Source organism: Tauraco erythrolophus, chromosome 3 (genome assembly GCF_009769465.1).
Source record: "Tauraco erythrolophus isolate bTauEry1 chromosome 3, bTauEry1.pri, whole genome shotgun sequence".
NCBI lineage: Eukaryota > Metazoa > Chordata > Aves > Musophagiformes > Musophagidae > Tauraco > Tauraco erythrolophus.
In genome coordinates this window covers 31,275,876-31,291,260 of record NC_141467.1, presented here as the reverse complement: position 1 = coordinate 31,291,260, position 15,385 = coordinate 31,275,876, and the positions used below count along the sequence as shown (strand labels likewise).

The window sequence follows — 15,385 nt, the reverse complement described above, 5'->3', positions numbered from 1 at the left end:
CTGCTCTGAGGAAAAAAAACCTACCTTAATTAAATGCTTCAGCCAGCAGCCTACCATTCCTGTGGCCGACGGCCTGGAGAGAAAGGGTTGTGCAGATTTTCCTCAGGCAAGTCATTTGTTTGAACCACAAAGATTTTCTTTTAATAATTGCTGTTGCAATTTGTTTTTTGAAATTAAATGTCCATGGGGGAAAGCTGAGGTTGAGAAATGTCTGCCCTTCTAAATGAAAAACAAGCACTGGTTTTCTTTCTTTTTCCTCTCTTTTTTTTTTTTTTTTTAATAATGTCAAGCTACAGTGATCTTTCTTGTAGTTTCTCAGAGAAACAAGCCATCCCATCTTTCTGCAGGCAGCCTGCTTTGAGTTTTCTATTCTTCCGTCCTACTGGTTTTGCATGCTGGCTTCTTATTCTAGAATTTAATCAAAGCTGAATTTCCCAAGCTGATAATTTATTGAATACAAATGTAGGAGTGGATATACTCAATACTTCTGGAGCACAAAAAGGCCTAGGCTTACGTTGAAGAGAAAAGTATTTCTTTGGCATCATAGTAAATTAACCTTTTTTAGTTTTGGATTCACAGTGAATTCCCAATTTCATTTGTTAATTAGTTTTTGCAGATGTTGGTTTAATTGCACCTGCACACTTATTCAACATTGCTAACTCATCTAAAAATTTATTGTTGCAGTGAGAATGTAATTGTGAAGTTGTAGTGCTGAACTCAGCTTCTGTAGGATGTCTTGAGCAGGAGCGGGTGAGCCCCTCCTTGTCCATGAATGCGCTGCAAGGTTTCTGCACTGCCGTTTAAATCTCTAAACTGCTTTACAAGCATTAGATACTTAACTCTCAGAACAACATAGCATCACGTTTCTTTCCCTGCACTATTTGTTAAGAAACGAGATCGCTAACCCAAGGCATTTCCAGTGTTGTGGAGCCTGCGTGTTCCGGATTTGGTGTGGGAGAGCAAGGACTTCAGGCTCTGCTTCCCATATCCTGATGTGTGCACGTGAAGTAGGACTGTAGTAAATTCAGAGTATATAGATGGTCCCCACTATGAAACCATGCTGAGGAGCAGAAGGCTGTAATACCAGTCTCTTGTGATGGCATTTGCTGTAGCTGTTTAATTTTTAGAGTTCTAGTCTAGCTTCCTTTGAAATTGGTAGCCTTTAATGGAGGCGAGATTAAGTGATAAACTGTTTTGCCATGTGTGTCTTTTTATGTCCTTTTTCTTGAATCTGTTTGCTCTTCAGAAATATCAAGCAGTACTTGTTTTTGAATCAGCCATCAGTTATCAGCCTTTTCACTGAATTGAGTCTGACCTTTTTTCCCCTCCTTTGGTATTTTGAAAATGTTAATTATTTTAAATTGAAATCTGAGACTTATTGTTGTTCCCATAATTGGCTGTTTGTGCATTAATTACACAGCGCTGAGACTCTGAGGCGTGAACTTGAGAGAGAGAAAATGATGAAAAGACTCTTGATGACAGAATTATGAAATTCACGCTTCCGTCAGATGGCGAATGGATTGGGGCCTTTCATGTGCCTTCTGTCTGTTTACATTCCTCTGCTTCTGTGTACTCAACATGATGCATCGGGAAAACGTGTGATATTCCTGGCTCGCCTGGATTCACCACAGTTGGTTAAAATTAAGTCTCGGCTAGACTTTAACTTGAAGGAGTTCCTTTATTCATTTGCTGCTGGGAAGTAAACCTTCGATCCTTTATCTCTCCTGAGAGACAGTTAACACAATTAATTTCAGGTTTGGTTTTGGTAAATCTAGGGCAAAAAAGATCAGCAAGGAGCATACTGATTTCTATTGGGAAACACTGTTCTGTACATATGTTAATAGGTGCACAGAAATTAATGTTATGCAGAATATTTTGATAGTAACATAGAAAATATGTCATTTTGTACAACTGAAAATTGCAATGAGCTACTGCTATTTGTTAAAGAACCATTTTTAAAGCAGAAGAATGATTATTACATCCTAACCCCAGGACTGTTAGTCTCCACAGTAAAATAAACGGCTGTCTTATTAAATTCCTAACCTTAACCTTTACTCAGAGATATAAATAGCTGCAAGGGGGAAAGACTCCCCACCATACAGGTATACGCACCCAACACTCCCTATAGTTTGTCATCTTGACCTAAACCTTCAACTAAATCTTACCATATTTCCATTAATGAAAAAAAATCAGTTGTTTAAAGTAATTTGCTACTGACTTTCTAGCTTGATACTGACTTTTTTTAACGAAGTGAGAAGTTTTACCTTCTCTAGGTCGCCTAGGCGTTAGGGCTCGCCCACACTCAGACAGCTTCTGCCCCAGCATTGAAGGTTGCAGAACTTCAGGTGGTGTGGACGTAGCTCATGCAAGGGGGATATTTTCCTTCCTGGGTAGATAAACCACCTTCCTGACTGACATGAATAGACTGATCACTTTAAAGAATAATAACAATGGTAGTTTATGGCATAGCTCTGTCTGTACCCATCTTTTCACACTACTAATCAGCACGTGTGTGTGTACGGGCAAACCTGTGGAGGGTACGCCCGGCTATACGTCCCGTTCACCTCTGGCACGCAAGCAGCCTCTACGTTCAGTGGAGCTATCTCAGGCATCAGGTGGGGTGCGTGGTCCAGTGCTAGCAGAAATGCAGCCTCAGGGAGGGTGTTTACAGTGTACAGGTAACGCTACCAACTATTTGGAAAAAAAAAGAAGAAAAGTTCTCCGTTTCCCCCTGTTCAGTAGTGCAGGGTCATCTAGAAAGCTACCAACAACTGACTGTCAGCTACAAGGTACACTTCCAACAGGAAAGCTTTTGTGTGTTTTGTATGGCTGAAGATGTATATTTTTCTGTTACTCTGTACACTATGTTCTCTTGTTTGTATTAAGATAAAAGATTGCCCTTAATTTGATACTGATTACGATGGCTTTATCTCAGCTAAAGCTGTTTGTTTGTGTGGAGGCTGGGAAGTGGTTGCTGTGAGACTGGCTTTCCTTCAGAATTAGCTTGTGCTCTTTTTCTGAAATGAGAAGTCTTGAGAGCATTGTAGGACTGTGGAGGTATAAAATGACTTGTCTATTTTATGTTTACTGGGACAAGAAATTAGCATTAGGCTTCCCAGTTAAATCCACCAAACCCAAACCTTTCTGGTTGCCATAAAATGGGACAAAATAAATAGCACAAGCGTTAGTTAGAAACTCACAATATAAAATATAATGAAGTAGCTCAACATGAGCAGTGGGCACAAGGAGCCATAAAACCCACCTGGATTGCAGATTTCAGAGCTCTCAGGTGACTTTGCTGGGTAATCAGATACGACTTGTACACTGTCCACCTACGAGTTACAGGGCCAGGACACTTCTGTTCCTTACGTTTTAATGTACTGCTCCATCAATCCAAGGTTATTAGAAATGGATTAGGAACATTAAATCCCCATGAAGAAATCAGAAAGGAGAGAAAATGCAGCAGACACAAAAGGCCGCATCTTCCATATTCTGTTATTCTTTTCTCACCATTTCCCAGGAGATTCTGGCGGAGGGAGAAGCGGCAGCACATTTTTTTCTGTGCCCAAGTAAAAGTGAGAATTGTGAAAAACAAATAAAAGAAAATTGGAATTAGAGGTGCTGTTCTGGGAGAGGAAAGCAAAGTTGAGAACGGCGCAGCACTGACTCTAGCTGAACCTGGTCTGCTGCCTGCTGTTAGACAGTCCCCAGTTGTGTGCGAACTGGTGGCAGTTTCACGAAGTCGTTGTCAAGGAAAAACAGAAAAAAACAAATCTGAACACACACTTTAGTCGTACTGATTGCCATGGAGTGGACTTGGGGAACCCTGCAATATGCCTTCAGGTTTGGGAGCAAACAGATCCAATTACTTGCGTTTGGACAGTCTGGTCACATAAGCAAAAGCCTTCAGCAAAACCCAATGTCTGACTCAGACCGGCCCATCAGGTGTTGTGGCTCATAAACAAGATATTAGTTTATTATTTTAAATGCAACGTTTTGCTCCCGTTGTAGGAAAATTCTTCAGCTGAAATAGTCAGAACTGGAAAACAAGAAATGTGAACCAAGGTTACTTTACAGTGGTCGGGTCTTTACAGCTGAGGCGTGCTGTGGTGTAGTTGAGGAAGAGCAGAGACTCCTCCCTCCTTGGTTCCCACCAGGTGAAGAGGGAAAGGCTCACGTGGCCGCTTAGTTCCTGTGGGTCGTTTTCCACAGAACAACCCCAAGGACGTTGCCTTGTCTTGTTTCAGTGTCTTACCCACTGGCTGCCACTGTTTCCTATTCTGCAGTCTAATGGAGCTTTATTAAAACTGTTTTACTGATATCAAACTCAACTTTTAACTGCAGAATGTCATCACCTTGTTCTTTCTTGCTACGTACCTTCTTCAGCCACGCTTAAGTGTTTCAGTTTTCTCATTCCTTGAACAAACACTCCTGCCTCACCTCTGGTTGGGAATTACAGTGTTAGGACACCTGTTACCCAAAACTACTGTAAACAAGACAATGTCAACGTGAACATGTGCTGAGGGGCAGACAGTCTAGATTTGCCCCTAGACTTTAACTTTACAGGTGTTAAAGGATACTCTGCCCGAGGGTATGTCTATATAATGGCGCAGAAGTATCTGAGCTAGCTTTAATGAGCTTGCATATGTAGTTGTGGCAGCATGAAGCCCAGCACAGGCTATCATTATCATGTACATTGACACGTGTAAAGATAACACATTTGAACAGCAGCCTTTTGAAGCATGGTCTCCAGAGTTGGTGACAACAAAGGGTGGCTGAAAGGAGTGTGTCTCTTCAGCTCTCCTGGGAAAGGGTTCATCTCACCTAATGTTAATATGCTCAACTCTCACTGATGAGAGATCAAAGGAACTGCCTTCTGGAGGTGCCTCTGACTTAAATGTCTGTCTTTATATTGCTTAAAGTTAAGTGAGATGAATCCTGCTCTCCGTCCCTCTGGTTTGATCTACATTGCAAACCCTTGCCAACACGGCTACATCATCCAGGGGTGCTTTGAGGTACGATTTGTGATTGACGTAGCTCTGCCAGCAAAAGCCTTGCGCGTTAGGTGTAAATATACTACCAGAAACACCCTGTTGCCAGGACAGCTTTTATCACTTATGGGAAAAACAGAGAGCTGGGGCAGCTTACAGTGGTGTAAGCACAGAGGCATCGTTACAGCTGTGTCCAGTCTGGGAGTAGCTGGTTGATGAAATCTCCTGCTATAACCACGCTGGCAAAGCCTACGAGAGGTGGCCCTGGCTTTTGACAGTGCCCCGAGTGATCCTCTGACCCGGTCAGCAGATCCCAGCTTTCCAGCGTGAAGTCTCTAAGTGGCAGAATGCAATGTTGTCATGTTTGGGTGATTCCAGCAAAATTTATTGGCCATTTAAATAGCTATGCAAGGAGTTAAATATTTTCTCATATTGCAGTCTCTTACGGAAGCCAACCAATTGCGCTTTGTTTCCTTGTGGTTTAGCTGTTCTCACTATTTTGTTTTAAAAGGGATAACTGGGTTTTCTTTAGAAATGTTGTTTGAGATCGCACATCTCTATTCAGATGCCACAGTGTGTGCAGATTTTTCACGTTTCAAACATACTTAGACCCTGAAAGTGCAATGTTTGAAGATTAACTCCTCCAAAGTTTCAGGTCGTGGCTTCACAACTCTCTTGCAACAGGATGCCTACGTGCCTATTTGAAACAGAGCTGGCAATGCAGTGAAATGTTTCATTGGAGGCAGCATCATGTTTTGTTTGAACTGTTTACAAATATCCTTTGTCTTTCTCTTTTTTTTTTTCTGAATATGTTTCTGGTTCATTGGCTACAAAAACCTATTCGTAATTATGCAATGGGATATTGTTTCTTTCTTATTTCTTTTTTTTTTTTTTTCAAATGTCCTGATATTCAAGGAGTTTGCAATAAATATACTGAGGCTGATCTGTAATTGCATGTAAGGTCAGCCTCACAACTGTGTTTTGTAAAGTTAAGTGCCGTAAAAGAACCTGTAGATGATGTGGAGAAGAAGGGAAGGGAGAGAGTCAGTGGAGGAGAAGGCTTCTCTGGCAGCTGCGGCTTTGGTGGGTAGCAGCTTTAAAGTAAGATTGCTCACACCATTTTGTTTCATCTGAGTAGCAGCGTGTATCATCAGCGTATGATGGCATTTTGTTGAAAACATGCCTAGAGAGAAACTTTTACGGCTCAGCTGTTTACCTGTTCCTGTATTCATGCCTGCAATAAATGAGATGAAAAATAAATCAGAGACTCTGAGCAATTTGTAGTCAAATCAGACATTTAGGAGGCCTGGGGCAGTATGCCTATTAAAGGAAACATTTGGTTGATAATTAAGTGGATCCAGCTTCATAAAAAAAGATACATCCTAAGGAAAAAACAGGTAATTTCTACAAAAAGTACAAAGAGTTTTCTCCAGCTGCAAGTTACAGACCAGCCTTGTAGGGTGCTAATCATTTGTCGGGTCATTAGCTGGGGCACGCTTTGCTGGATACCAGACCTGGAAAAACATTGGCGGGATCAAAGCAGGGAAATAGGAAACATGGCATGTTGCTGGTCTTTCTGCTGGGGCTCAAAAGGTGGCAAAAAGCTCCGCTGGAGTGGAAGGGTGGGGAGAAATCTTCCGTTACACACAGGGCTGAGAGACCCCAAGTGATTAATCTGCTCCTTGAAGGAAAATTGAAAAAAAAACAAAAAAACTAAACCAAACCAAGCAAGAAGCAAAGCCTGTTCATTGTAAATATTTTTCGTTTAAGACAATTAAAACATTTCACTAAGATTTTTGCCCTTGATTTTGCCATTCTTTACATGTCTAAATGAAAAGTTGCTTCAGAATGAAACATTTCCATTTTCTTCTGTTCAAAGATCTCTAAATCAGGACGTTTTGACATTAACTTTCCCAGTGCCCTTATGAAATGAAATCCCAGTAACATTCACCCCATTTTCTGAGGTTGCCAAAACTCTATATTTGGAAGGAATATGATCCCATCCCAATTTCTCCAAAAGGGTATTAATCTATTTTTAATCTCTATGCAGGGAAAGCAAGGGGAGAAACAGATCAATGTTATTCCGTCAGTACTCAATTTATAACAAGAAAATTGATTATCCAGCCAGCAAACCTAGTTAATTAATTCCCCTTAATACATGTATTTGCTAAAGAAATAGTGTTCCGCGGTGTAGGGGAATGAGAAGCTGCGCGCTGAAAGGTCGGCAAAGACCTTGGCTGCAACTGGGAAGTGCGAGGACTTCAGAGATGTAAATCTGAACAATGTTGGGGTTTATTGTTAGATGCCTGATCCATGGGACTAGGCACGAGGTCATTGAGAAAAATTCTGTTTCTCAGGGGACATGCTTTCTACAGCAGAAAACACACTTTGCCTGCAGGGACTATTAATTTTGGGCAGAGGGGGAAGACGAAGCGATCGTTACCAGCCTGGCTGGGGCAGGCAGGTGCCCACACGGATGCAAGCACAGGCTGGTGGAACAAACCCCAGCCCTCGCGAAAGGCGATGGCCACGCTCTCACCAACCACAGTGAAGCCTTTGGGGCTGGCAGGCTTTGGGATCTCCGTGCCCAAGTGCAACTTGCCCTAAAGGGCAACCCTACAGCAAACCCAATGTCAGTCAGGGTGGTTGTCGCCAGACCTGCTGGAGGAGATGCCAGAGAATGAGGGAAATCAAAGATCAACCATTGCCCTCTCCCAGCCACCCCACAGCAGGTTCACAGAAACATCCCTAGCTCCTGGTGTGAGATGAGAGCGGGCTTGCCCTTTTTGTGAGAAACTGGGCATGGGATCAGCTTAGCTGATGTCAAACACATCAGATGTGTATGACAACCCTGACTGTTGCAGCTATGTCTTATGTGCTGCCAGTAGCACATATGGTATGTGTGATGTCTTCTCTCTCCGACCTTAAGGGTCTGTGATGGTCAAGGGAGAAGGGAGGAAAACAATAGGGAGAAAGGGAGCAGCAAACGACCCACACCATCACCTGCTGGGTGGCCTGACAGAAAAGCACTGCCTAAAGCAATGTTTGCCTTTTTAATTTATTTTCAAACTATATGTATAAAATTGTATCATTACATAGGTAATATGCAGTTGACACTAATCTTCTATTTTTTTAATGAATATTTCTACGGTGTGTGTGGTATACAATGCCAGTGACCACACAGCTCTGCCAGTGGAGTATCTGGCCCAGCAGTGAGGCGTAAGAGCCACATGGCTCTTCACTGTTTCATGCACTGATTACTCAGCTCCTCAAGCGCAGAGCCACTTTCCCTCCTGCATCGTTCTTCCTCTGCCTTTCATTAGCAAACTCTCTTGGAAATCCAAGGAAAAGACAGAACAAATTCTTCTCTTTAAAGATATTTAGTCAGTGATGTGAAGAACTCAAGTATATTTTTCTTTTTTTAAAATCATTTGCCTTGCTGCTTTCAAAAAAAAAACAACAAAAAAATGCTGCTCTTCTCCGGCTGCTGGTCCCCTCCAGCTGTGCCAGGCTTGGCAAGGGCATGGGCTGGCTTGGCGAGGGGAACAATGGTTGGTTTTTTGGGGGCGAGGGGTGGACTGCCAACACCCCTCAGCACCTCCTTCCCTCCTAGTGGGTGGGAAGCACTTCTCGCTCTGGCTGACACAACTGCTGCGTCCTCTGAGGTGGGACCTCCCGCCTGCTGGAGGTGGGAAGATGTTTGCGGCTCCAGGGTCACCCAGGGAGGGTTTGAGACCGATGGGGGCTGAGGGCTGTGGCATTTGTGTGTGTAAGAGGTACACGTGAGAGCTGGGGCTCTGGAGATTTTGGAGGCTGTGTTGCTCCCTGGGGTGTGCAGGCATGAGGAGATGTAGGAGGCTCTGGGGAGGGGGATCAGCATCACATACCCTCTGCCTGAGTATATGAAATAAGGGATTTGACAGCAGGGGCATCACTGTGAGACTGGTCACTCCTCCCTCCTGCAAAGGACTTTCGTACCTGTGTCCTCCACATCTGACTAAACCCCACGGGGCAGGTCTTGCTCCAGGTGAGGGCTGCAGTGGGTGCCTTCAGCAGCACTGAACAACACCAGCAGCACCCTTGTTGCACCGGCTCGTGGCTCTTTTGAGGCAACATGGCGATGACAGCCCTCGAGAAGCACCTCAGCCAAGATTGCCAGCGTATGAAGACAGGGAGAGGGAGTGCTGGAGCCGACTTAGCTTTGCAGCCCAAGAGCGCTCCCATTTTCCATGTCCAGACTGACAAGCCAAGGCTCAGTGTGAGTTTTGGCCAGCTCGACAACTCGCCCTGGTTATCGCAAGCCACCGGAAGCAGAAGGTATCTCCTCAAACCACCTGCTCCTCAGCCCCTTCCTATCTCTCCATGTCATCCTGCTAATCCTCCTCCCTCCTCTACTCGGCATGGTTAACGAGCACCTGCTTCCTTCACACCCGTGAGCATCCCTTCCCTCTGACACAAACACTTCTGGCTTTGTTCACTTTCCAGATGAAAATCTAATGCATCTCTGAAGCCTCTTGCCAGCCCTTGATTTCCCTGACCCTCAGTAGGTGCTCCTCCATCCACACTTGTCTTCTACCCATCCTATGTGTCTCACCCAATCTCTCTCCATCTCCCCTCTGCTTGTGCCACCTCTGGCCATCTCTGCCCACCTCATGGTTGCCTCCCTCTCCCTGCTCATCGCTATCAGGCCTCCAGCCTTCGCTGGGACCAGCATCTGACAGGCATTACAGCACAAGAGGTTTTCCTGTCAGCCAGAAAACCCCCATGAGATGACCACTCGTTAGGGACCAGCTGCCTGGTGAGGGTCTGCCATCAGCCACAGCTGCCAGGGGACACTCCTCAGGTGGTGCACCTGTGGGTGCAGCGCCCAGCCTTGGCAATGCTCATACCCATGCCAGGGTACCATAGGCAGGAAGGGCACAGAGGAGTACTTTTAAAGAGTGGGGATTAGCATTTGCTTTACCCTTAAAATGAGTGGGTTTGCTCTCCCATTTTGGAGGGTTAGGCTCCATTTTAACAACAAGGCTTTAATGAATGGAGGCACCCTGAAGAAACATGACCAAAGATACCCTTGCCTTCCTTCTTTCCTTCTTGCTTCAGGTAGCACATTTCAGCAGTCTCCCCCTCCTCTCCAAACTCCTGGAGGGTAGCCACGGCCATCCCTTTATCCCCCTTACAGTTAGATGAGTTCTTCAGCTATGATGCCCCGTATTGCTGTGCCAAACTTTGAACCACTGGAAAGGGATGGGGGACAGGAGGAAGAAGGAGAGGGAGAGGTCTCGTCTCTTCAGAAAGCCATACTGCCAACTCATTTATCCCCTTCAGGTGCTCTAATATAAGTGCTTTCTTCCCAGAGCAACACAACTGGAATTAATCTTGCTACATATTATGCAGTAATAAATCACAAGGGCAGCCCAAGCTGGGTGCTTTTTTCTTTTCTTCTTTTTTTTTAATCTTTTTTTTTCTTTTTTTTTTTTAGGTGCACAACCCCTCACCTGCCAAACCCAATCTACTGCTCTGGCAATTAAATCAATAACAAACTTCTGGATTTGCCCACCTGGTCTCACAGGAGAAACATAGCATTAAGTGAAATTGTTTTAATTGCTTTTTTCCTTTGCATGTGTGTGCTGAGAAAAAAAAACAACAACAAAAAACCAAAACAAGCCTGATAGAGCAGCATTTAACAAATTAGAATTGTTCAATATCTTCCTGGAGAGGGAATAAGCATTCCTCTGACAGTCCAAAAGATATTTCCCAGAAATTTGCACTCTTTCTCAACTTGTGGGATTTCCATCTCCCGTCCTCCCCCAGCAATACAATCTTGATTCCCCCTCTGGAAAAGCTGCATTAATGTAGTGACTTGAACCCCTACCTGGCTGGTCCTGTGTCCCACCCACAGTGGCTTGAAACATCTCCCCACACAAGAGCTGTCCCCCTGGTTGCTGCTTCATCACCTGCCCAGCTCAGCAGACCCAGACGCTGGGTTGCGCAGATAAGCTGCTGCCTTCACTGCATCTGATGGGTCTCATTGTAAGACCTTGAGGAGCTCATCATGAATTTGGCAGAGAAGATCATGCCTTGGTAGGCCTCAGCAGCCTCCTAGCTGTGTGCATTACCCATGAATCAAGTGGCAAAAGCTCCAGGCTCTGCTTTCTAGGGACACCCTACTCCTGAAAGAAATCTTTCTGCGATACTGAGATGGCTCACTTGATCTCCAAGGGCCACCTCTGCCAAACCCAAGCCACTGTCCCCAGAGCCCTGGCTGCACGGTGGTCTCTGCTTGAAGAGCACTCTTGCAGGACAGCCTTGCTTGCTTGAAAACCCTTCCAAGGACACTGTGCCCAAGCCCCAGAGAGGAGCTTTAGGACATGCAGGACTTGTCTCCTGCAGCTGTGGGCCAGCTCAGGGCAGCTCCTGCCTCCCCAGTTGGCTCTTGGGCACCCTGTTCTGGCTCTGCTCTCTCCGGTGGGGACAGCCTGGCACAGCTCTGCGTCTCCTTTGGCAGGTCTAGTCCTAAAGTCCAATTAATGTTGTTTGTGCTCATGTTGTAACTGAAAAGAAAAAAAAATGTGATGCTTCAGTAGGTCAAAGAGTGTGGGGAGATAAACGTAATTACAATAAATGCAATATATTGAAAGATACTGCCATTTAATTAAAAGCATATGAATTATGCATGTATCTCTTTCACAGCCTGTAACCGTGTGGGCTCGAGCAGTAACTGAGCACATCCAGCTTTAGCTACTGTGTGAAACCCATGGCTGCTTAATTTCTCACTCACACACCTAGCACCGCCAGCTGAATTTTCACTAGGAATAAACAAAAGCATACACAGGCTTGGCTAGCAGTTACCTTTGCTTTTTCGCCCTCTCAGGCACCTGAAAGGGACGCAAATCTCATCCCACCAGTGTCAACCCCCCCCCTGCCCAGAGGATGTAGACTGCCTTTCGGGCAACTTCTACAAAATCAGACTTAAAAATCACGCTATTTAGGGGTGCAGAGTTGCTGGGAAGGAAAGAAGTGGGGTGGGCTACCAATACCTGCCCCTCATGGGGCCACGCAGGCAGCAGCATCGTGCAGTTTTGGGGCATAATAAAGACTTATATGGGGCTCAGGGGCTGGCCGAGAACTGCAGCAGCCCAGCAGGGATGGTACCGGTGGACAGGGCTCAATGGTGGAAAGGTCCCAGCACCTGCAGCTTCCCAGAGCATCCCAGGGTTGTCACTGCCAACCCCATCCCAAGGTGCCTAATGTCACCGTCAGACGCCTGGGGCTCAGCTCAGCTCTCAGCAAACTTACTGCAAACTGCTTCATTGATACAAAACAGTGTCTTTTTATAAACGCTTTTCTGTCCTTCGGGATAAACAGAAAATCTTCCCCGTCAAGGCAGCCTGCTGCTCTTTGCGGTGTTGCCGAGCCCATCCCGGCAGACTGCACCCAAGGCTGCGCCATCAGTCTTCTGCTAAAGGCTGCCTCCTGCTCATTTCTTCGTTTACCAAACGTGGTGGAGCAAAATCCCATGAGAGAAAACAGATGCTATTAGTGTTTGTAGAAAATGCAAACTGTCCATTAGGAAATTAAAACAGGAAACGAAGTGATTGAGGGGAGAGGGAGCCTCCGTTCCCTAATCGCTTACTAGAGGCCTATACATCTCGTTAGAGCTTGCAATAAATCACACCTCCTTATCAGCCAGATGTGCAAGCTTATGAAATCTGAATCCAAATGTTCATCTCTAGCTAGTTTACTGTTGATTTGTTCCCCGTTTCCATGCCTTAGGGAAAAGAGAACGGACAAGATTTCTTTTTTTCCTGCTTATAAAAAACTCTGCTTTTTCTTCTAAGGAAACTTTGGCCTGGGTTCAGCAAGGTCCTTAAACACGTGCCCAGCTTCGAGGTGGGACTGGTCTCCCCAGCCTCCCTCCAAAATAGATGAGGGTAATTCGAATGGTCGCAGTGAAAGGGCTCGCCCACGCTGTGCCAAGGCTTTAAGCCACGAGATGGTTTTACCGGGCACATTTGGTAAGTTACACTTGGCTGTTTTCCTGCATCCTTTTTTGCTGATGACAAGAATAATACGTAACGAAGGCACGAAGCTGCAGCCCGCGCTGAGAAAAATAGCGGAGTTATTTTCCTCTCTGTAGCCAGCGTGGTCAGGTTTGGATAAATCGTCGGGGCTGAGCCTCGCCTGTTCAGCTTGCACCAACTCAGGGTGTGCACGGACCTCAGCTGCGGCGTGATGGTGGGGGCTACAGGGGTGCTCGGGCAGAAGCCCTGGGGAGGAGCTTTAGTCAGGCACCACGTGGAGGGACAGCTCAGCTAGGAAATTAAAGGAAAGGAGTCTGGTGCTGTGGACAGACCCAGGGATGAAGGGAGGGTGCCTCCAGGGACCAGGGTTCAGGAGAAGGAAGAACCAAAAGAAGCTAAAGCCCTGTCCTTGTTTCAGCTGGGACAGAATAGTTGTTTTTAGCAGCCAGAAGAGCTCTGTGTTTTGGGTTTAGTCTGAGACTTGCTCTGAGAAGAATGCTGACAGCGCACTGATGTTCATAGTTGGCACTGAGACCTCAAGGACTTTTCAGCTGCCGTGTTCTTGCTGGTGTGCAGGAGCACAACAGGACAGAGGGAAGCATGGCTGGGACAGAGGGTCCACAACTCCCCTTGTGATTTGTACTTAGATTTAGGATTGAGGGCTGTGATAGTTTAATGTGGGGGGGGGGTGTTCTGGTGGCAGGGGAGGGGATTTGCTCCCTGTGCCACCAGATCTGAGTCCCATCCCCCCCGGGGGAGGTTGAGCCAAATTGGCGCCTCTGCGAATTGCCCTATTTAAGTTGAGACAAAGGGGCAGGAAAGGGCTTTTTGCTCAGGAGCGAGGAGAGAGCAGGAGGGCGCTGCCCTCGCTCCCGGCTCCCGGCCGGGCGGCTGCCCGGGCCCGGGCCGGCACCATGTGCTCAAGATGGCGCCGGGGAGCCGCATGGGGGACTCGGTAAGCGCCCCGCTCCCGGGGTGCCTGCCGGGCCGAGCTCCCCCAGAGAGGATTAATATCTAAGAGAAAACAACCACAACGACCGGGTCAGCCAAGATGGAGCAGGAGGAGGTGTGCTGGAGCTGAGGTTTCCCTTGCAATCGGTGTGAAGGTGGCAGGCGGCCCCCCTGCAGCCAGGGTGTACTTGGCGGAGCAGAAGCCCACTCGTGGCCCGTGGAGAAACCCACGTCGGAAAGGAGATGCCTGAGCCCAGGAGAGGTCGTGGAGCAGGGGATGCGCGACCAGGTACTGTTGATAATGGGGCATGGAATGCACGACGAGGTCGTGGAGGCATCTGGAATCCGTGGGACGGCCGACGCGAGTGGCAGCAGCTCCCTAAGAGGCCGAGACTGGTAAAGCCCAAACTGGTGCGATCCATGGGGAGGATTGCAATCCTGCGGGCAGGACTCATACTGGAAAAGTTTGGGGACTTTTTCTTCGTGAGTAGGGGATCCACCGAAGCAAGGGAAAAATGGTGTAAAGACTCTTCCTCCTTTAAGAAAGGTGCGGCAGTTAACAGCATGGATGAACTGACCTGCACTTCCCCATTCCCTGTCCCCCTATGCCGCCGGGGGGGAGGTAGAGCCAGGAAGGAAAGAAAATAGGGGGTGGGGAGGTTGTTGTTTTAAGATCTGGCCTTGTTTTCTCTTTCTCCTCTCAAGTAACTGGTTTTGTTCCCTTGTGTTTCTTGTTAAGTAACTGTTAATAAATTGTTTTGCTTTATGAAGAAAGCCTGAGTCATGTTTTGCCCGGGACCATGTTTGGTGGGTGCTCCCTTTCAGTTCTTGTCTCGACCCTCAGTCCAAAAACCACGACAAGGGCCAAACTGGCCAATGGAGTGTTCCATATCATGCAGCGTCATGCCCAGTATAAAGATGAGGGCTGACTGGAAAGAAGGGCTTTTGCTCTTCTGGGGCTCTCACTCTCGGACTCTCAGAGTACTCTCTCTCTCTCTCTCTCTCTCTCTCTCTCTCTCTCTCTCTCTCTCTCTTTTCCCAGGCCTTTCTCTCATCCAGGATTGCACTGTTAGGACTCATCTGTTTCAGGATCATTAGTCCATGACAGGACAGGCCTTGGTCACTGGGTGGTGAGCAATTACACTGTGCATCACTTGTTTGTATATATTATTATCATTATACATATATATTCATATATTATTATTATTATTATTGAATTGTTCTTATCTCAACCCATGAGTTTCTTTCCCTTTTCCCCTTTAATTCTCTTCCCCATCCCCTGGGGGTGGGGGAGGGTGAGCAAGTGGCTCTGTGGCATTTAGTTGCCAGCTGGGCTAAACCACAACAGTCCAGAAGGGATTTTTTTCCTTTGACATTTTGCTAGAGTGTGCTGCAGGGTTCTGTGAGAGCCCCAGCTTCCCT

The 15,385-nt window shown here is 46.4% G+C and overlaps 1 protein-coding gene across 1 annotated transcript in view; it reads left to right on the top strand.

Moving 5' to 3' along the window:
* EPB41L4B (erythrocyte membrane protein band 4.1 like 4B) overlaps positions 1-1,490 on the top strand; it is a 183,343-nt gene extending 181,853 nt beyond the window's left edge. The window contains exon 25 of the mRNA XM_086609114.1: positions 1,421-1,490. Coding sequence (XP_086465240.1) covers positions 1,421-1,490 — 70 coding nt within the window. The remainder of the gene's footprint in view (positions 1-1,420) is intronic.
* Positions 1,491-15,385: the final 13,895 nt, after the last annotated feature.